We start from the raw sequence: 21457 nt of genomic DNA, 5'->3' as shown, positions 1-21457 counted from the left end.
AAACCACAACCCAGCTACAGTATATTGTGCTTTATTTCAGAAGTGAAAACTTGAACCACTCTCCAGTGTCTCCACTTTTATTTGGCTCTCAAAAAAGGACAAAATAAGGAAGTGGCCTAATCTTGTGGGCTATGTGCTTCGGGATAGCACCTGATAGCCCACCATTGCCAAATGATGTAATACAAATGGGAGCCTTTTCTCTTTCGTTTAATGTTTAATTCAGACATCAACTTTAATGTCGACTTTTAGTCAACCAAGAACATTGTCGTGTTTTGTTGTTCTTGTTTTTTTTTTGTTTTTTTTTCCAATATTGGGAAAGCCCTTCTAATTATGGACGACTAGTTCTGGAAACCTCTTGATCCAACCATACTGTGATTAAATCTGCCGGTAGGAGGCGGGTGTCTGTCGTACCGGGTGCAACACCTGTTCGGCTGTGTGGATAAAACAGAACGCCGAAGGATGCAGGTGTCAAACGTTCAGGTGTTGTCGCAGATACTGTAGCCTACCAAAACGTGTGTGGCTATGGCCTTACGTGCAACATTTAGATGGTGTGTTTGGGTGCTGTCGTGGATCCCTGTTATAATCCTCACACTGGTGGTCGTGTGGTCATATTACGCGTATGTGGTTCAGCTCTGCCTCAGTAAGTAGCCTAGCTTATTTTTGCTTCAAAACGGATTCTTATTTTTTTCTTGTTTAAGAAGAGCTATTTTTGTTAGGCCTATTTTGTGTTTAAATATGTGAGGGGAAATTGGTTATTTAGACCCAGAGAATTCTGAGGACGAACAAGCCTACAAACCTATTTAATCTCTCTTGCAGTCACCCTGACAGGCACAGCAAGAAAGGGTAGGCCTACAAGATGACTTCTATCAACGTCTTGAGTGATTTACCTTTGCATTCCCATTTTTATAATAATAATAACAACACTAATTTATAAGCATTCATGTGTTTTAAATTCTGACACTTCCTCATTGGGAATATGTTCACCAGTGATACATCTCTTGATGTTCCATGTTTGTTTTGGGATGTTCTCCTGGGCATTTTGGAGGTGTATATTCACCACCCCATCCTTGCCTTCACGAGAGGTAAGAGTAGCAACTTGTTTTTTTTTTTTTTTTTTTTTTAAATGCTCTTATGTTACTGATAATTGAAAATACACCAATGGCAACAAGATAAGAGCCTGAATGTTTTGAGGGCTGCTTTGGCCTGCTGGAAGGTTAATTTAGCTCATAGCTCATATCAAAGGTGTCACTGTGCTTTCAATATTGGGGGGGGGGGGGGGGGACATATCCATGGGTGTCATATTGACCCTTTCTCATTATCCTGTAAAACCTCTTGTAACCATACTATCACAGTACAAAGACCCCTCTGCTTCACTAACTTGTAGATGAGGCAGTGGTTATATGACTCATGCTTCAAATTAATGCGTCATATGTAAATACACTTCATACTACATAGGCAATGAGTACATTTAAAAGTGAAGTGAAACTAAATGTTCTAAGTCTAACACTCTGGGGGTTTAAATGTGTGCCCCTGTGTGGTTTGGTGTCACACTACAGTAATGTCCCGCATATAAGCCACATTGTGTATAAGCCGCAGGACAGTGTTTTATGCAAGTTAAAAGAAACAAAACCATATATTAACACCATAATAACTGCCCCCCTGTATTAACCTCATAGCTGAAGAATTTTTGCAAAATCAATGTTTAAGCCGCGGCTAATAGTCGGGAAATTACGGTATCCTTTCTGTCCGAAGATAAAAAAAATAAAAAAAACCTTGTTGTGCTTGTCCAGTTCCAGCTCTCTCTGTCGGACAGGCAGCGCTACGCAGAGCAGGACACTCCAGAGGCTCAGAGACAGGTTCTCCTGGAGATCTCACAGAAGCTGCCGGTGCATTCACGCTCAGCCTCCGGAGGTGATCAAACACTAATTGAAGTCTTTTAAGTGCACGAGAAAAGGGTCACATCTCTTGATAATACCATTAATTCCACACTGAAGCAGTTAGATAACAGAAGTTCAGTCAAGAAGGGGCCGTGACAGGGGAGTATCATGAACTCTGACTGTGTTGCCTGTCTTTTTCAATCACAAAACTTTAAGATCAGTTAGGCTTTTTTAAAACTGAAATGGACAGTTCTTACCTCTGAAGATATTCTAGGTTATCGTGTGTGTGTGTGTGTGTGTGTGTGTGTGTGTGTGTGTGTGTGTGTCTGTGTGTGTGTCTGTGTGTGCCAGAGTGTGTGCGGGGATCTGTGTGTCTGAGATAAAAAAAAAAAAAACTTGGATGCTATTCTTTCCATTTTGCTAATTAAAATCCTGACAGTGGCTGGATCAATTAAGGGCCCTATAACTTACAGATGCAGATCTCAGTTGGGAAAATAGAGATGCTTGTAAGTGTCTTTTTGCGTGAGGTGAGATCTTGCTGTTACTTGTTGTCCAGTGACATTTGCTAGAATTGTGTGTGTATGTGTGTGTGTGTGTGTGTGTGTGTGTGTGTGTGTGCGTGTGTCTGTGCGCGTGTTCATGTTCGTGTTTGTGTTCGTGTTCAGCTATCAGGTTCTGTCGTCATTGCCAGTTGATTAAACCAGACCGCTGCCACCACTGTTCAGCTTGCCAAATGTAAGAGCCTTGCCGTGTTTGTGTCAGTGTGCTGTGCACCTTCGCATGCATGTGATGTGTCCATGCCTATTTGTGTGTATACGTGTGTGAGATTAGGAGAGTGTGAATTAGAATGCATGTATTCCTATCTTAGCCTCTACTTTGCTCACATTGAGAAGTGAGTAACCGAATATGTCTATGTTCGGTGGGGGGTGTGTGTGTGTGTATGCGTGTGTGTGTGTGTGGAGAGTGTTACTGGGTGCAAGATAATTAGCCAATGTAGAGGAAGTGTTTGGTCACATTTATTTGAGTGGTCAGCTGGAATGCCTCTGCTGAGTTTCAGCTACAGAGGTGTCAAGTGTCCTGTGGTTAACAGGTTGTGTGGCGTGCTGTGGATGTGCATGTTTGGATGTGTCTGATTACGCCATGTGGCCACTGCTCTGATTGTTTTGACTCATTAATGAGATTTTATTTACTGCAGCAAGAGCTGCTCTTCATGGACCCTGTAACTGGCATGTTCACTTGAACAGTATACCAATATGCTTTTCAACCTCTTATGTGTATGTCCACGTAGGAGGAAAATAATCAGTGATCTCAATATCCAAAAAATGATTCAAAATAAAAAAAAGTTATCGCACACCCACCATGATCCTGACACAACCCCTTAGAATGATAAGATTCTATCTACGTTCTGAGTAGTTCTGAAATATTGAAATTCAAAGTCAAAGAATTAATCTTTTTGATATAATGTCCAACAATGCATACAACTACACCTCACCTCACCTTCTATATGTCAGTAACTCAATTTTGACAAAAATGTCAGCTAGAACATTATAATTCTAAGGAGTCACCCTGTGTAACCTAAAGTTCAGATTTTCATTCTCAGTTTATGCCGTTGTGATCAGCATTCATTTAGGTGATAGCATTGTGCAGTGCTCAGAACAGTTCTGTGGTATACAGTGAGGAGCACATGTATTTGATACCATGCTAAAACAGGAATATAAAATCATCATTTGACAATTGATCTTAATGCCTTAATTTAAAAAATGAGTAAAAATCAAACCGCCAAGGACACCAATTTTCTTTGTGATTGAAGAATGTATCGTAAATAGATAAATGTTTTCCTTAAATGCTAGGGGAAGGAAGTATTTGACCCCCTATGTAACCCTATGGGAATTTAACACATAGGGTTAACATAGGGGCAGGCAGATTTTTATTTTTAAAGACCAGCTATTTCATGGATCTAGGATATTATGCATCCCGATAAATTTCCCTTGGCCTTTGGAATTAAAATAGCCCCACATCATCACATACCCTTGACCATAGCTAGAGATTGGCATGGTGCTTTTTCCAGTAGGCCTATTAGCCTGTTTGATTTGCATTGAGCTCAATGAGCATCAAACAGGCTAATAGGCCTACTGCAAAAAGCACCATGCCAATCTCTCGCTATGGTGAAAGGTATGTAATGACGTGGGGCTATTTTAATTCCAACGGCCAAGGGAACTTTATCAGGATGCATAATAACCTGAATCCATGAAATAGCTGGCCTTAAAAAATAAAAATCTGCCTGCCCCAATGTTAACCCTATGTGTTAAATTCCCATAGGGTTACATTGGGGGTCAAATACTTCCTTCCCCCTAGCATTTAGGAAGAACATTTATTTATTTACGAAACATTCTTCATTCACAAAGAAAATTGGGGTAGTTAGCGGTTTTATTTTTACTCAATTTTTGAATTAAGACATTAAGATCAATTGTCAAATGATGATTTTATATTCCTCTTTTTAGTCAACTTTAGCATGGTATCAAATACATGTTCTCCTCACTGTATGTTAATTACCAGAAGTGTAATTCTAGACTAATGACAGTGGTCACTATTGGCTGTCCTTCTCAGGTGTGTACTTAAAATGGATCACCACTGTCCATGGTGGGTGAGTTTATCGGTCTGTGTGCTGTGTCCTTCACATAAAGTCCTTCAGTTATTGTATGCAGCTCAGCAGATGAGTCCTACCAATGTGTGTCTTATCTGTTTTCCAGGCTGAACAACTGTGTAGGATTCTCCAACTACAAGTTCTTCCTCCTCTTTCTGGCCTTCTCTCTGCTCTACTGCCTTTTCATTGTTGCCACAGTCGCGCCCTACTTCGTCAAGTTCTGGCTGGTGAGTCTGGCGTGTCTGGGCTTTGTGTGTATAGGTTGCAGGGTGGAGCAGTGTTTGTAAGAGCACGACTTACTGTATGTCCTGTCATTTTGGATGAAGAAAAGCCACTCTGTTTGCCAGAGTGAGGGAGAGACTGAGAGTACACAAACCAAACATCTCTGTGAATGCAGTCTTTTATGTTGACAAGGGCTATTGGTAAATTCCTAATAAAGTAAACAGATCTGTAAACAGGTCTGAGGTCCATCCGGTTTAGTTCAATTCAAACACCCCATTGCCACTTGTTTGAATATGCCAAAGCCCTTTTTCTTTTGACTTTCCCCTCTCATCCTCTATGTTGGTCTCCCCTAGGGTCCGTTTTTGAACCACTCGACAGTGAAAGTGCACGTGCTCTTCCTCATGGTGGTGTCGCTGATGTTTGCCATCACACTGTCCTTTTTACTGGGCTTTCACTGCTGGCTGGTCACCAAGAACAAGACCACTGTTGGTAAGAACACGGCACTGTAAAGGGGTGAAAATAAGTACCAAACGCGCCACTCAAACGCTTTGGGCTTTCTCCCATTAGATGCGTGAACAATGGATCAATAGGCACGTGGAGTTAAATGGTAATGTTATTAGGAGAAAAAACACGATTTATCTGACTCCATAAGATGAATATTGTACCTCTAATACATTACCAAATAACTAGTTTGTTAGCTATGGCAGAGTATGGCATGGCCAAAGCCATCGATATCTCAAAGTTGCGACACTACCGTTGACTCCCGTGAACAAACAATGGCGGCACTTCCGGGAACTATTCCATTGAGAATGAATGAATATAATACGACTTTTCTACATGACTTATAGTTGTGTGCATAATAATGCATTTTCATTGAGTAATGTATATGTATGTGGAAATGCAGTTTATAGTCATTTTCATCGAGTATTCACCGTAAATATTAATGCGATCGCTGCTGTCAATCCCGTAGTAAACCAGGGACCGAGGGAACTACCGAGTCTACCCACTAACCACGTGACCGCTCTAATCTGGCTTTAACATGGAAGTCAACGGCTGTCGCAACTTTGAGATATCGATGGCTTGGCACACTAGACTTTAGAGAAATATGCAAACTGGCAGGAAAAGTTACCATTTGTTAGACATTGAGCCTTTGAATGTAAAAGTAAAGTAATCAGTAATTATCCTCAAACAAAGGAACAAAGGGAAAAGCTAACTTAACCTCAAAACAAACAATAAACTTTAACAAGTTACCAAGTTACAATGCTAAATACACCAGATAAAACAATGTATAAAATAAACAAAATAACGAACCATAAAGAAACAAAGAGATAAAAACAAAGGGAAAGGGAGAGAGAGAGGGAGAGAGAGAGAGGAAGGCCTAAAGGTCAGTGTGACCTCTTGCCAAGAGCAGAGAGAGAAAGGGAAAGGGAGAGAGAGAGAGGGAGAGAAAGAGGTGACAAGAAGTCAGAATGACCTCTTCCCAAGTGAAAGAAGAGAGTAGAAGAGGATGAGGTGAGAAACCTCTCAACCTTTAAGCCTCCGGTACAGTCCACGCACCCGACTTGTCGTGCGCCAATGTGACGTCACGGGGAACGTTGTTACCATGTATACTTGTGCGTGGTGGTCGCGACCATAGATATATATAGAACACTGGCTCAGTAAGCTTGGCTTCAATCTCTTCCTAGAGTTGTTGTGCGCCGTTGGCATGCGACGTTTGTTAAAAAATCTTCGTTGCGCGACACGTCGGCGCAAGGCTCAAATCTGACGCGTGACACAGGAAATTACATCATTTTGACGTCATATTGTCGCGCGACAGGTCGGGCGCGTCGAGTATACATCTGCCATTATCCTTCATGCAGGTCACGCCCAACTGTGGGTGTGTGGTGTGGGTGTGTGTCAATCACCTAAAGTTCTCCAGTGTAGTTCTTACAACTAGATACATTAGATTGCAATGAAACCATGATTAGGCTGTTGCCCACATTGCAAGTATTCATTTAAGACCAAACATGAATGTATAGCATTTACAACATACAGTTACGGAGATTTCACAGGTGACCCTCTCCACTGTATGGAAAAGACAAGCAAGACTTTGTGGGGTGCCTAGCCAGAGCCAGCTAGGACAACAATGAGCTATCAGAAGCTCACACCGATGTAAATTAGCAACAAAAGGCACTCCGATCTTATCTGCTTCTAAGGAATCTAAAAAGCTGCCCTTACAGCACCGTTGACCAAGCAAAACAGATGCACGCACAGGAGCAGGTGGACCAGGAGAGCGGACCTTGCTCATTTAATGGAGTTTAGCTTGTCATGTCTGATGCAAGTAAACGACAAATGCCAGTGCTGTTGCGGAAAATGAATTAGTTTACTGTCACACTTGTTAGCACTAACTTCCAATGTTATGGTGATTTCAATTATGCTGAAAAAATGTCTCCGACTCTCTCCCTTACATCAGAGTGGTTGTCAGCTCCTTTCTTTCCCTATGGCCCTGACCGAAGAGCTTTTGATGTGGGCCTGAAGCCCAATGTCTTGCAGGTGTTTGGATCACAAAGAAAGATTTGGCTGCTTCCTGTTTTTAGCAGGTCAGTTTCTGTCGGATTATGTGACTGTTATTATGTGACATCATGGCCGAACACAAATATTTACTATTGTTGTTGTTGTTGTTGTTGATGTTTTTCTATGCAGTGATGGCGATGGGCAGGTCTTCCCTCTGAGGAGGAAGCCTTTGCTCCCTTACACTCATGGCATACAATTAAATGGATACTGGGAGGAGGCAGAGACACATATAGGTAACTCGAGTTGTAGGAGTTGTAATGAAGGCAGAATCAAAGTTAAATAGTAATATTATACTGCACTGTATAATCGAAGATTTTCAACAACCTTAACCTTAATCTATATACTGTAGGCTATTTTCAATAAGCCATAGTCAGTCTTGACCAGTCTTATTTTAAAGGATGGACTAAATTTACTCAGAGTTCTCACGCTGTCTTAATGTGATCTCCAACCAAGACCCGTCATTAACTTGAGTGTGATTGACTTGAGGGCTAAGAGTAGAGTTACAGACACACCTATCTCATTCTCCTCTCTCTCTCTCTCTCTCTCTCTCTCTCATGTACACACACACACACACACACACACACACACACACACACACACACACACACACACACACACACACACACACACACACACACACACACACACACACACACACACACACACACACACACACACACACACACACACACAAACACAAGCACAAACACTCATTCCTCCCAAATAAAGAACACACAAGCAGACAACTGCAAATCCGTATAAAGTGCTGCTTGAAAGTTTGTGAGTCCTCAGACATGGAAGGTTGTTTTTTACAAAACAAATTAAATAACATCCAAACCCCAATTTATAAAGCTGACCTTCCAAATAATAGATAGAAACAAAATAAAGTTATATAGTTTCATAACACATTCAATAAAAATGGTTTAGTTCACAAAAACTCAAAATATGACATTTGCAAAAGAATGTGAACCCATGTAGTTAATTTCTTGTAGCACCTCCTTTTGCAACCACTATTTCAACCAAATGGCTTCTGTACTCATTAACCAATACCTCACATCTGGTTCTGGAGATTTTTGCCTATTCCTCTTTGTAGAACTCAGCCCATTGAGAGGTCAACTGAGTCAACTGAGATCTAGCCAATCAATTTCTATTGAATTGAGGTCTGGACTAGCCCAATCCAGAGTATAAATTGTCTTCTTCCAGATGCTGCCATCGAGGTCTGCAACTCTCTAGAAGTGATGTGTGGGTTGGCTTTTACCCAATACATTATCTTTGGGGTGCATATTTTTGATGGGCATCCATTCTAGGAAATGTTGCTGTGAGGTTGGATGCCCTCCATTTGCAAATAAGTGGTCTTACAGTGGATAAATGGAATCTTTTAAAGAAGGTCTTGTAGCTTTCCCTACTATCTTCCTTATGTCCTTGGATATCTCCTTTCCTCTTGGCACTGTTGATCCCTGTGGGTGTATGTATGCCTTGGCACTACAGTGGTTTGGTGGATTTCCTCTCTTTTAATCATGGCTGCTCACACCCCTTCTAAAGGAAGTCTGTTTGATTAGTATGCTTAATTGATTATTTCAGCGCCCAAATATGTTTTACTTACATGTTTTACAATAGTTTCCCACTTGACTTTACCAATGCACCTGAGGCATCACTTACTTTTGTACACACATTAATTTCATATTTCACCATTTTTTGGCATGTAACCAGAAGTTTGCCGATGTTGGTCGCTAGAGGCAAACTTCCAGCAAAGTTCTGGCAATGTGTTTGCCAGTGATTTGTGATAAAGGAAAGTAGATGTCCGCACACTGAGACTCCATAACTGACAAGGTTTATTTAAAACCACATACAACGTTTCGACCCACTAGGGGCACCTTTGCCAGAGACTTGCCACAACAGTTAATGGCAAATAAGGCCAATAATGGCAAACTTCAAGGGAACTGTGGTGTTTTCTCATGATTCAAAGGATTTCATAAGCTGTAATCTTGGGCCTGCTGCATATTACAAGGCTACTGAACAGAACAGACCAACAGTCAGAGGAGTGGGGTGTGGGAGAGCACCATGGATATCGGGGGAAAAACATCTTCTCATTAGATGGTCAAGGGAGAGGTGATATCATCAGCTGGTGGAGACAGAGCAAGGACAAGTGCCAGGTGGGCACTGCATGTTGTTGAAGTAAACAAGATAAGAAAACCCTCCTTATGTCAAACTGGAAATAACCATAAAAACCCAAGGCTACAGAGTTTTGCATATATTTTTATGCATAATAGAAAGATGGTTTCCATCAATATAATTGGCCCTGCTCTACACTGATTGGCTAAAAGGTATTTTTTGGGGATGGCACAAGAAGGGGGCACTTCTCAAGGGCCGAGGGGTATAAAAGATAGGCCGCAAGCCATCCATAGGTAGGATCTCATTGGTGCCAGCTGAAGTCATCTCACCTTCTCCCCATTGCCTGACTTTGGTCTGGACATTGTTTGGGCTGTACTGTCACTGCAATACGGTTGAGAGTGGCGTATAGTATAATTGTCAAGTGTTAATTGTTAATTGGATACGGAGGTGGACAATTTCCATGACAGAACTTCAGGCGACAAACCTAATTTGCATATGACATTGCTGTAAATTTGCCCCAATGCATGTGAAAATGTGACCTTGCCACAAATTTGCAGTAACTGTTTGCCTAGAACCTGAAATGTATGTAAGAGTTCTCATGAAATTCCCTCTAAATAAGCCCATGCATTTGATAAATACACACACCTGACAATTGATATTTAAAAAAATACTTTCAAGCAATACTGTAGGCTAGGTAAACTCTGCCTGATCTGCCGGCGATTTGGATTTCGCTCCCTGCAGCTCAGGCTGGAAACCTGCACATCTGTCTTTCCTCCTGTCCACATCTGCTGGGTCCAATCACAAACTAGCTTATCCAAAAGGTGCACCCGGATTGATTGGTTGAAGGACTATCCAAATACAGTCATTTGAACTATGCCCATTGATCATGTCTCTTGTGCAGTAGAAATAAAGCGCAGACTCCGCAGACTGATGTTCAATCTTAAAAGATAGAGCTTGATGACATGTATGACATCATGTACAGTATGACACACTGTATAACATGAAACATTTCATATTAGCCAAAGGAACATGTATTTTAATTGAGTGATTTTTTTCTGCTTTTCCAGAATGACATTAAAACATTTGTAGTTATCTGAAACCAAGTAGTAATCCATTTAATCACTTTCCATGCCTTGACACCTATGATGCTCTACACTAATGTAATTTCACCACAAGGTTCATGTAGTCAACACACAACAGTGTTTCTTTCCTGACCTATGGGTTTATGTGTTGTACTTTTGTTGTTGTTGTTTTCTCAGGGAAACGTGCCTCTAATGATTCCTCCAAGTGGTTTTGGGACGTGCATCAGTCAGAGGTCGGACCAGATCTCCATCTGGAAGCTGAATTGTGTGGCAGTACAAGCTCAAGCGAAGTTAGTATATTGAAACATGTTCCCTCAAAACATTAGGCCCATGAATGGTCTAGCAGCCAAATCATTTACAATTTTAGCTAGACTTACAGTTTTAAAATAGAATATTGTTTTATTAGACATTTACGATACATATACAGCATATATATACTGTAATAAGATGCTGTAGTAAAAAAAAAAACATCTCACAGACTGATATCAATCGGCTCTTTAGCAGTAGCTCAGTGCTGATTTCACATGGAGGTCAGCAATGTTTCAAACCAGTACTTATGAATATACAAGTCAGATTAATAATAAATAAAAAAATAATAATCCAGATATTCATTTGTTATTATTTATTATCTCCCAGTCACCACCAAATGAGCAAGTGGACAGATGTATGTAGTGCTGTACAGTAGCACATGCAACAAGTATGCCAGGTCACCAGATTGGAATGTGGTTCTTCACACTTTTCTTTCTTTTGCCATGGATTTCTTACACATACTGTATCTGTTAATGTACAGTATATGTAGTTCTGTGTTGTATTGACTTGTGCAGGAACTAGATCTAATTAAGGCAGCAAATCTCAAAGAGGCTAAAGTCAAACAAAGAAATACGCATAGACACTTATCTGGTCGACCTGTCACAGCAAAGATACTGCACTGATAGCAGTGAGTGTGTAACATGTCAATGTGGAGCATGGTCAGTCGGTGCCAAAGTATCTCTGGCCAAAGTGTGTTGGAGCCACTGGGTGAACTTCCGTTGTCAGTATGGTGATGTCAGGAAACTCCTGGATGATTGATTTTGCGCCTGTAGACACAGACACACATGCTTAAAAACATTCCATCTCTTAGAAACCAGGCGGTACACTTAGCACTATCTGCAGGCACAAACCAAACAGGTTTAAGCACTCTACTCTACCTGGCCAAGCACTGCTAGTTGGGTGCAGAGATATCACACAACACATTTCGTGCCTTGTCTCACTGGCCACAGCACTGACAATCTCTGTGCCCAAGTAGCAGTAGGCCTTCTTTGACTATGTGTCACCCTAATATAGTCAATACCTGTCTATTACAGGTCGATTATCAATCTACCTGTCTACCTGTCTATTTCCTGTCTTAATCTGCATTGCCATTTGTACTCGTTGTGAATTTGGAGGCCACAAGAAGTAATTAGGGATTCTTTTTTGTTGTTGGCTCACTTTCGCTTACAACAAGCTATCCAGCAACGACAGATTCCACTCACTATGCTAAGCTAAGCTAGCGGGGGTGCTGCAAGACTAATATGACAATGCATGCACACTGCACAGAGACAAAAATGCTTTTGCTCACTTTTAAATTACTCTAACTCTAGGAGAGCCGGTGAATGACCAAATTGCATAAAGGATGAAGCATATGTATTTACTTATTCTTGATCCTGCTCCTAGGAACCTCGATCGCCTTTCAATCAAGTGAGACCCCTAAAACATGCAGTGCTATCCCAGGGAGCCACTGGACAGGGTCCGGACAGGACAGGACGTACCGTGTGGTGTAGAGAAAAGGCTGAGGAGGATGATGTGTTTGGCTTGCAGTCTGTGCTCTCGCAGAACTCGGACCGCTTCGATAACAGTGTTTCCTGTGCCTGAAACATCACGCACGCACGCACGCACGCACGCGCACACACACACACACACACACACACACACACACATACACACACACACACACACACACACACACACACACACAGGGCTGTAGTAAGCTGATCTCATGGGCACACACATAAGATATAGACTAATTGACCGATATATTCAAGACAGGAGATCTTGCATACGTACTGAGGATAGGGTACATGAGCAAAACCTTGCGGCGACTGATGTCAGGGGGGAATTTGGAGTAGTAAACTTTGGCTTTCTGGGTCTCCTCGTCGCTCTGGATGAGGATTTTCCCAATACGGATGGACCGGCAGCAATCCCTCAGACCCTGTTCCATGGCCTCCCCTGCAAAAAAGAGCCCGTACTGCATCACCTGCTCATCCACCATCAGTTCCCATCCACAAAGACCACCCACGAGTCTCCTTACCACTCCTCATGATGCTGACTCCACAGTTACCCTTCTCAAACTTGACGCCATCGTATTTGTGCCCTGGGAACCAACAGAAGTACAGTAGGACATTCATATGTGAGGATGTGTACATTAAGGCATGTAGACCAGTGGTTCTTAACTGGTCTGGCTTTGGGACCCACAATTTACCATGTTCATGAAGTCACGACCCATAGATTTCTTTAAGCGTTAAAGCCATTATGGTGAGCTCCATGATGGCCACCCAGACTGGTTCCGCAACCTACTTTTGGGTCCTGACCCACCAGTTAAGAAACACTGAAGTAGACTACACATTCTTCTCCTGTCCTATAGACTAGCGTTATAACTCTCCACATGTGCTTATAACTCACCTGTTGGAGTGGTGACTGTGCACTCACTGTATGGAAGCTGATTGAGTCCTTCTTCAACCACTAACCTGATCTGCAAGCAGATGCTCAATTAAATCACAATGGTATCATCTCCATACACAATCATTTGTATACCATTCTACCATTTATTTACCATTGTAGCCTACACTACGGTACCACACATTTTTAAAAGAACTGCTAGCCTATATTTTCTCTTATAAATTCCACTTTCAACACATATTCAATCTGAAACATTAAAAACAGTAGTGGCCTATTTCACTTACCAGTCTATCTGCACAGAACACGAAATCACCTCTACTGGTCGACCTGAGTGGAAGAAAGTAAGGGAGGAAGGGGTAACTAGTGGTCAGGCCTATGGAACACCAGCTGTCATACTTGATATTACAAACTGGCCTAGCTATCGCCACACAAAACAGACAAGCGGACCTAGCTTGCGTTATCATTAGCTAGTCTTTAGAAACAATTTATTGGCGTTGATGCTATTTTGAGCATCTTGAATTTGATCTTGATCAAATGAATTTCTATTATAGTTATATTTGTAATTGTAACCCTACAAAAAACAGTGACATCCTTTGCAGAAAACCTATGCTAAGTAATGCCTCAGCGCGGTGCATACGTTCCACGGGCAACGTAGAAGGAAATGCATGGTATGTTAAAGAGGGCTTGGTTGAACCTACTTATCTCTTATGATGGTCTGTAGTTCTCGTATTTGGTCATTCAGTGGAAGGAGTTTCAACTGGGGTCCGATCAGACACTGCGCCTCGTTACTTAATGTAACGGTGTCGTTATGTTGTCCGTTATCTCCGTCCGTGAACGTGTCCGATTGTGTCTGGAAGCCTCCACTGTTGAACCGTACTTGTTTAGCCGCGTGCTCTTGACTGTCATTTGCGTTATTGTTCATCTGCTGGTTATGGCAAGGCATTGTGTTGTCGTTGAAATATGTTTCCATAGAACAAAAAACAGGACGATGCTAGTAATCGGCTACTATGCAACCAACAACTGTAAATATAGTTCACAGCGCAAGGCAGTTAGGTAAATTTCCCTTGTCATCCCTGTAAATAATGTTCCGATCTTGAGTTTATTTAATCCGCATGACGTTGAAGTTACAGGAACAGTGAACTAGCACAGGACGTTGAGTCATTTCTGAGTCTGAGGTCTGATTGGTCAGAAGAGTGGTCCATCTTAAGGTCTGTGACGGCGACAACAGACAAGGGTAAAGTGTTTGAACCTTCGCCGACTAGTGGATATATGTTAGATCTGCAGGTAGGCTATTCTGACAGACGAGAACCAGGTGCATGATTCTTATCGAACAGTGAGGGCCGGACTGGGACAAAATAAAAATAGCATATTTGGCATATGCAACCCTCCAGTCGGTCTGCCACCCACTAATACACAATCCTGGCAGTAGCCTACCAATATTCGTATCTTCTGAACTAGGTCTAAGTGCAGTGGAGAACTGAAAGTAGGCTACTCATAGGCCTAACTGTCTGACTCGCTGGTGATCAGAGGTGGACAGGGAGCACATCATCCCTATAGGCTTTATTCACATAGGCTACAAATACAACAATTGTGAAAGGGGCTCTGCTGGAATGCAAATGATGCAATACATTTAAACGACACACTGCCAAATTGGTCGGCTGCAGCATCACTGTAGCCTATGTGATAATCTGGCCTAATCTGTAATCAGCGTTTCTTAACTGGTGGGTCAGGACCCGCACCCAGTCTGGGTGGGTTGCAGAGTTTGTGGTTAAAAAAGAGAAAATTAAAAAGATTTTTAATGACTGGATGACAATGAAAAATTGAGGGTCCCATGTCAGACCAAGAAACAGTAGAACTTTAACACAAAATAAATATAGCCTATAGCGAAACATAAAGGTTTCTACATTTTAACACGATTCTACCCCAGATACTTTTAAAAAAGCTCAAACGAATGGAGGTGAACCCCTTTGTTATTAAATGGTACTTTGCTTTCCTCACTGGAAGGCAGCAACAGGTGAGGGTCAACTCTACTCTCTCTAGCATAAAAGACATCAATATGGGAGCACCACAGGGGTGTGTAAGTTCTCCAATTCTCTTCACATTATACACCAATAGCTGTAGAAGTGAGAGCAGTGGGCATTATGTCATTAAGTTTTCTGATGATACGGCACTATTGAGCCTTCTGTATACTAACTCAGACACAACTGTGTATCAAACAGAGGTACAGCGCATAGTGTCATGGTGTGAGGGTCACAACCTTATTTTAAATGCGAAAAAAACAAAAGAGATGATCTTTGATCCCAGGGGTGTGGGTGATCATAAGCCTGTGTCCATCAAAGGACAGGCAGTAGAGCAAGTCACTCAATTTAAATACTTGGGTATCACTTTGGATTGTAAGCTACAGTGGGGCTCTCATGTGGAGTATGTTTGCTCACGCATCTGTCAACGGCTTCATTTTCTGCGTAGACTGAGGGTCCATGGTGTGGATAGGTTCATTATGTTGTTGTTTTATAGAGCTACCATTGAGTCCATAATACGCTATGGCATCACAACATGGTTCTGCAACCTGACCGTTAAAAACAAAGCACAACTCCAGAACCTTGTGAAGAGGGCAGGGAAAATAATGGGGATTAAGCCCCCATCCTCCTTAAAGGAGATCTTTGAGGACTCAGTCAGGAAGTTAGGTCTCAAGATAGCCACAGACCCAACCCATGTCCTAAATATGGAGTATGAGCTGTTGCCTCTGGGCAAAAGGTACCGACTCCCATTCTGTAGGCTTAATCGATTCAAGTTCTCCCTAGTGCCATTATCAATTAAGCTACTCAATGATGGAGCAGGGCAATAGTGCAATAACTGAAGGGGCATTTGTGCAATAGCTAGTGGCTAGCAGCTTCTTTTTATACTATCTTATCTGATGAGCTGTGCTTGTGTTGTGTGTGTGGGGTGGTGGGGGGGAGGGGGGGGGGGGGTATGGGGTGGGTGTGTTTACTATAGTGCTAGTTGTTTTTTATAATGGTGTTGGGGAGGGGGGTACCATACTGTATGTTTTAATGTTTTATGTTGTATGTATGTCATGTTAAAACCTTGTGTACCGCCGAGGCTCCTGTTGCCCAAGATGAATTTCTCTCGTAAGAGAGACAATAAAAAGTACTTAACTTAACTTACATAGGTTTCTACGTAAGTCAAATGTAAAAGTATTACTTTTCCCTGACAAAACCCCCTGAATTTCCATACTGTATGAAGAATGGTAGGCCTACATTGGAATTGCTTCAGCGACCAAGGCTTTCAGAGCAGTCACATAGCGTTCTAGAATCTATGACTTTTTTTTTAGAGCTGGAAATGAATAAATGGGCATTGAAAAACAAGGTAGGGCACAGTCACTCTGATGATCACTCAAAGCTGATGATTATTCTGATAAACACCAATGTCTGGAAATATATTTGTATTAATGTATTTTTAATTAGATTTGTAGATTTGTACAATGTCAAATTCCCTGACTTTCTATGTCTGGAATAGCCTTTTAAAATTCAGTGATGCTCCAGAAATTCCATGACCCGTGGGAAACCAGCCTATTTCCCCCTTACATTGCTGATACATTTTAGGACAGTATAGCTAAATTAATTCATTTCACTTTGATGTCTTTGAGTTTCTTATAGGCTAGCCTAGGCGATAGATTAGTTTAGGGGCGGACTGGACATCTGGCATACTGGGTGTTTTCCCGGTGCCAAAATCCATTAATACTGTACATGTATTTCCAGGCAGCATTAGTGTTTATCAGGATCATTAGCTTTTTATCGTTACTGGCTGCTTGAGTGGTTGTGGTTAGCCCTTGTTTTTTCAATGCCCATTTACTCATTTCCAGCTCTGCTTTATCTCAAATCCCACTCCATCCTTTTTGTCTGTGATTGGATGGAATACAGTTGGTTATGTTTTATGGTCCAGGCTGGACCAGGCTGTTTGTGTTGCAGTTTTTGGAGGGGGCCGTGTTTTTTTTTTTTTTACGGCATATTCAGCGGACAGGCAGCTAGTGTATTCTGAGGAGATGTCTGCTGTATGTGACAAAAATGTTCTAATTTAGAAACCGCGTAGCGTATCGGCCCAAAGGTGTGTCGGCCGACCGGCAAAAAAAACAGATGGCCAGTTGTTCCCTGCTAACAGTATATTGAGGTGGGGGGCGGGGGGGGGGGGATTGATTGATTTTCATTTTTGAAAATAAATACAAATTTAAACTAGGCCTACTAGGCTATTTTATCATCAGTATTCCCATTTGTGGGTTTAAATATGAGATTATTTAAACAAGAAATGATGTTTATGCTTTCCTATTTAGTCAGGTTAGGCTATAGCAACTATATGACAACGGGGTCGTGGGTAGACTACAGCAAACCTTAGGCTATCAGTTAGACTACCTACACTGATGTAGCCAATTCAACTTTCAGTTTTCTAGAAGTCACCTTTCTAATGAGCTTTCCACCAAGAAAGCAACTGTCGACTTGAAGATTTGTGAACAACAGGTTACCCAAAAACTTCAGATCACCAGAACGAAGGTCAACTGGTGAATATGCAAAACCTTTGACTTCAAAATAATTCAAATAATTAACATTCACTTCTGCAATCAGCTGTCAGTGGCCTATAAGGTAATAGACAACTCCGCTTGGACATAACAGCTGTGAGTGTACACTATACTGGGCAAGCATATAGGCCTACAGAATATCTTCATTCTACTACACTTTCATTTTGTCTCGCTTCTTGTTGAGGACCCCTAGGAAATGGCCTGCTTTACTTGAGGGCAGAGACAGCTATAAATACAGCCCTGAAGCAGAGAGCATTCACCTTCACTGTAAAAATATAGCCTATGGAAGCTTATATGGTGCATTAAACACACACACACACACACACACACACACACACAGAGAGACACACACACTGACGGGGGACTTGTCCTTAGTGCCAAAAACAGTGCACTTAGTTCTTGTAATGTTTCCTCCTCGTATCATGTACTGTATATGGTTTTAGAACTCCTCAGGGAAACGCCATGGTGCAGCGTCTGTGAACCTCCTGAAGGGCTTTCCCTCAAGCCTTTATTCCTTCACGATCACTTCCAACTTCTGTTGACTCCTGAACCCTAACCACAAGTGTCATAAGAGGACGCCAGATATTCAAGTAGTCTCCTCAAATGTGTTTCAGTGTACGCCCACAAAATGGATAATGAAATAAGGACCAACAACATGATTAACGGTAGGCTAACTTAATAAAGTTTACATAAGACGTAAGTTGGAGTAATGTGCAGATGGGACACATATAGGATAATGGTTAGCTGACAGTGATGAACGACGAAGCCAAGCAAATGCAATACAGTGCTTGTTACACTGTAACATGCACAGTCAGTTTTGTGGATCATTGCAAAGATTATCAATTCTGACTCTAACAACAATGTATGTTGTTATCCATCATTCCTCAATATTGTATGGGTCTGTCTCTGTATATAAGTCTGATTCTCATGAAGGTTTTTATTAGGTTTTTATTAGGCTTTTGTTGTCTGAGGGTCTTACACTTCTGAAGTGTTGTGTTGGCAAATTTTTTTGTAGTTTTAGTATATGCAAGAATCTATTCATTAAGATTGAGTTTAGAAAACTTGAACATAAGTGATGGACATGTGCTCAAAAGTGAGAGGCATGTATTAATCATTACTGCAAATGACTTGTTAATGACTAAACACTATTTCAGCATACTGCACTGCTGTGTAAACGATAGTTTCTTGTCTTAGAATTGTGTTTCTCTGTCCTCCTGTGTGGGATTCAGCTGCCACAGCACAGGAGTACACATCTGGAGATTATTAAAGGAAATGGCGTAAATCTGGAGATAGAAATGATCTTAGTAAATACCAGTCTATGCTATCATCTTTTTCATCCACTGTCACACTTGCAAAAAGAACATATTATCAGAGTAAGATTGAGAACGCCACTGACAGCAGAAAACTTTTTGCTATGTTCAAGTCTCTTCTCAATCCTCCACCACCGCCATCAGCTACTTCACTGTCAGCAGATGACTTTGCAACATTTTTCACTGAGAAAGTTGCTAAGATAAGTGCTCAGTTTGATGACCCTATAAGAAGGACTCTGCCTGGTGTTAGCATGATGCCATCATTGGACTTTTTCTCTCCTCTTGATGAGGAAGCGGTCTCTCAACTGCTTCAGCGAAGCCGTCCAACAACATGCCCTTTGGATCCTGTCCCGTCTACTCTCCTGCAGTCTATAGCACCCGCTATTATACCGGCAGTCACACATGTATTTAATACTTCACTCAGTTCTGGAATAGTTCCTTCTTCTTTTAAACAGGCAAGAATTACGCCTTTGCTGAAGAAAAGTACACTTAATTCAACTGATGTGAAGAACTACAGACCTGTCTCCCTTCTTCCTTTCTTGTCAAAGGTTTTGGAGAAAGTGGTCTTCAAGCAAATGTGTGACTTCCTCTATCAGAATAACCTACTAGACCCTATGCAGTCTGGTTTCAAGAGTGGTCATTCTACTGAAACTGCTCTTCTATCTGTGACTGAAGCATTGAGAGTAGCTAAGTCCTCTGCTCAGTCATCAGTGTTAATTCTGTTAGATTTATCTGCAGCCTTTGATACGGTTAACCATGACATTCTCCTTTCTACACTATATGAACTGGGAATTTCTGGGAAAGCTCTTGACTGGTTCAAGTCTTACCTTAAAGGGCGTTCTTTTAGCGTGTCTTGGCAGGGACAGATATCAAAGTCTCATGACCTCACTACAGGAGTCCCCCAAGGATCAGTATTAGGGCCCCTCCTTTTCTCTATTTACACCACTTCTTTAGGTGGGATTATTCGCTCTCATGGATTTGAATATCATTGCTATGCGGACGACACTCAACTTTTCCTATCCTTCCCACCTGAGGACTCTAGTGTTTCCCATCGGATCTCTGCATGCCTGAAGGACATTTCAATCTGGATGAAGGATCAGCACCTTCAGCTTAATCTTTCCAAAACTGAGCTCTTGGTGTTTCCAGCAAAAACAGCTATTCCCCAACAGATCAATATCCAGCTTGATTCATCCTCACTGACTCCAACCAGATCGGCACGTAACTTGGGTGTCATAATTGATGACCAACTTACTTTCTCTGAGCATGTTGCCTCAATTGCAAAGTCATGTCGGTATACCCTGTACAACATTAGGAAGATCAGACCTTATCTGACACAAGATTCCACTCAGCTTCTTGTACAGGCAATGGTTATCTCCAAGCTGGACTACTGTAATTCTCTGTTAGCTGGCCTACCTGCTTGTGTATTAAGACCACTACAGTTGATTCAGAATGCTGCAGCACGACTGGTCTTCAATCAGCCAAAGAGGACACATGTAACCCCTCTCCTAGTTACTCTCCACTGGCTCCCTATAGTAGCCAGAATTAAATTTAAATCTCTCACTCTGGCCTATAGGACACTGACTGGATCTGCTCCCAGCTACTTCAGTTCTTTAATCACGATGTACATTCCCAACCGCCCATTGCGATCTTCTGAGGAGCGTCTGTTATGTCGACCAACCATACATGCTAGGTCAAATTGTAGATCCTATTCTTCAGTGGTTCCGTGTTGGTGGAATGAGTTGCCCAGTGCTCTCCGTTCCAGCAACAGCTTTGGATCTTTTAAGAGGGGTCTTAAGGCATATTTATTTAATATGCACTTAGTCCTTTGAGTTTGTGATGTGTTATGGTTTGTATAATGTATTGTTTTGTTATAATTTGTCTATTGATAGAATTTGAAATTTATTTTGCTATTGTCCTTAAATTTAGCCATACCATGCTTTAGTTATTATTATTATATATAATTAACTGAGTGACTTATTTGATTGCTATTCTCATTTCACTGTTTTATTTCTCATTAGGTTAGTGCTTAAAATTATTGTTTTACTGATAATATTACTATTCTCCCTAGTTTGTAATTGTTCACTGTTAATTTAATTTGTATTGTTATTTATTTGTATGTCGCTTTGGACAAAGGCGTCTGCTAAATAACCATAGCCATAGCCATAGCCATAGCCATAGCCATAGCCATCTGGCCATTTGAGAAAATACTTTAATTAGACCATCCTACCATATTGAGTATGTGCCATTGATTGTTCACCTAAGAGAACAATCAGTTTACTGGAGAAGAAACTGAAACTAGGGCAAATTAAATGTGTCTGCATTAGAATCACTTCTTCACACATTAAAGGTACAGTCAGCTATATGCAATTTTATGCCCATAACATTTTTTGTCA

The 21457-nt window shown here is 41.5% G+C and overlaps 2 protein-coding genes across 2 annotated transcripts; one reads left to right on the top strand and one right to left on the bottom strand.

Annotated features, from left to right (window-relative positions):
• The first annotated feature begins 4497 nt into the window (after positions 1 to 4497).
• On the top strand, positions 4498 to 10823 carry LOC134080782 (palmitoyltransferase ZDHHC15A-like). Its single transcript, XM_062537393.1, has 6 exons — positions 4498 to 4517; positions 4628 to 4748; positions 5097 to 5232; positions 7196 to 7322; positions 7426 to 7529; positions 10668 to 10823. Exons 1-6 carry the CDS (start codon positions 4498 to 4500, stop codon positions 10814 to 10816), a joined length of 657 nt encoding a protein of 218 aa, XP_062393377.1. The 3' UTR covers positions 10817 to 10823.
• A 274-nt stretch (positions 10824 to 11097) lies between these two features.
• Positions 11098 to 14336, bottom strand: LOC134080431 (uracil phosphoribosyltransferase homolog). Its single transcript, XM_062536867.1, has 7 exons — positions 13883 to 14336; positions 13469 to 13511; positions 13188 to 13257; positions 12817 to 12879; positions 12573 to 12734; positions 12278 to 12376; positions 11098 to 11566 (listed from the first exon to the last, which is right to left on the bottom strand). The coding sequence occupies exons 1-7, from the start codon at positions 14152 to 14154 to the stop codon at positions 11460 to 11462; spliced, it is 816 nt and encodes a 271-aa protein (XP_062392851.1). The 5' UTR covers positions 14155 to 14336; the 3' UTR covers positions 11098 to 11459.
• Between the last annotated feature and the right edge of the window lie 7121 nt (positions 14337 to 21457).

The sequence above is a fragment of the Sardina pilchardus genome, chromosome 5 (assembly GCF_963854185.1).
Source record: "Sardina pilchardus chromosome 5, fSarPil1.1, whole genome shotgun sequence".
Taxonomy (NCBI): domain Eukaryota; kingdom Metazoa; phylum Chordata; class Actinopteri; order Clupeiformes; family Clupeidae; genus Sardina; species Sardina pilchardus.
The sequence above is the reverse complement of the archived record's forward strand: the minus strand, read 5'-3'. Positions and strand labels throughout refer to the sequence as shown.

Coding starts and splice junctions, on each gene's coding strand:
- LOC134080782 (XM_062537393.1), top strand. CDS start 4,498: ATGGATCACCACTGTCCATG. Junction 4,749..5,096: donor ACTTCGTCAAGTTCTGGCTG/GTGAGTCTGGCG, acceptor GGTCTCCCCTAG/GGTCCGTTTTTGAACCACTC. Junction 7,530..10,667: donor GGAGGCAGAGACACATATAG/GTAACTCGAGTT, acceptor TTGTTTTCTCAG/GGAAACGTGCCTCTAATGAT.
- LOC134080431 (XM_062536867.1), bottom strand. CDS start 14,154: ATGGAAACATATTTCAACGACAACACAATGCCTTGCCATAACCAGCAG. Junction 12,735..12,816: donor AGTCAGCATCATGAGGAGTG/GTAAGGAGACTC, acceptor TCTTTTTTGCAG/GGGAGGCCATGGAACAGGGT. Junction 12,377..12,572: donor GCTCATGTACCCTATCCTCA/GTACGTATGCAA, acceptor GTGATGTTTCAG/GCACAGGAAACACTGTTATC.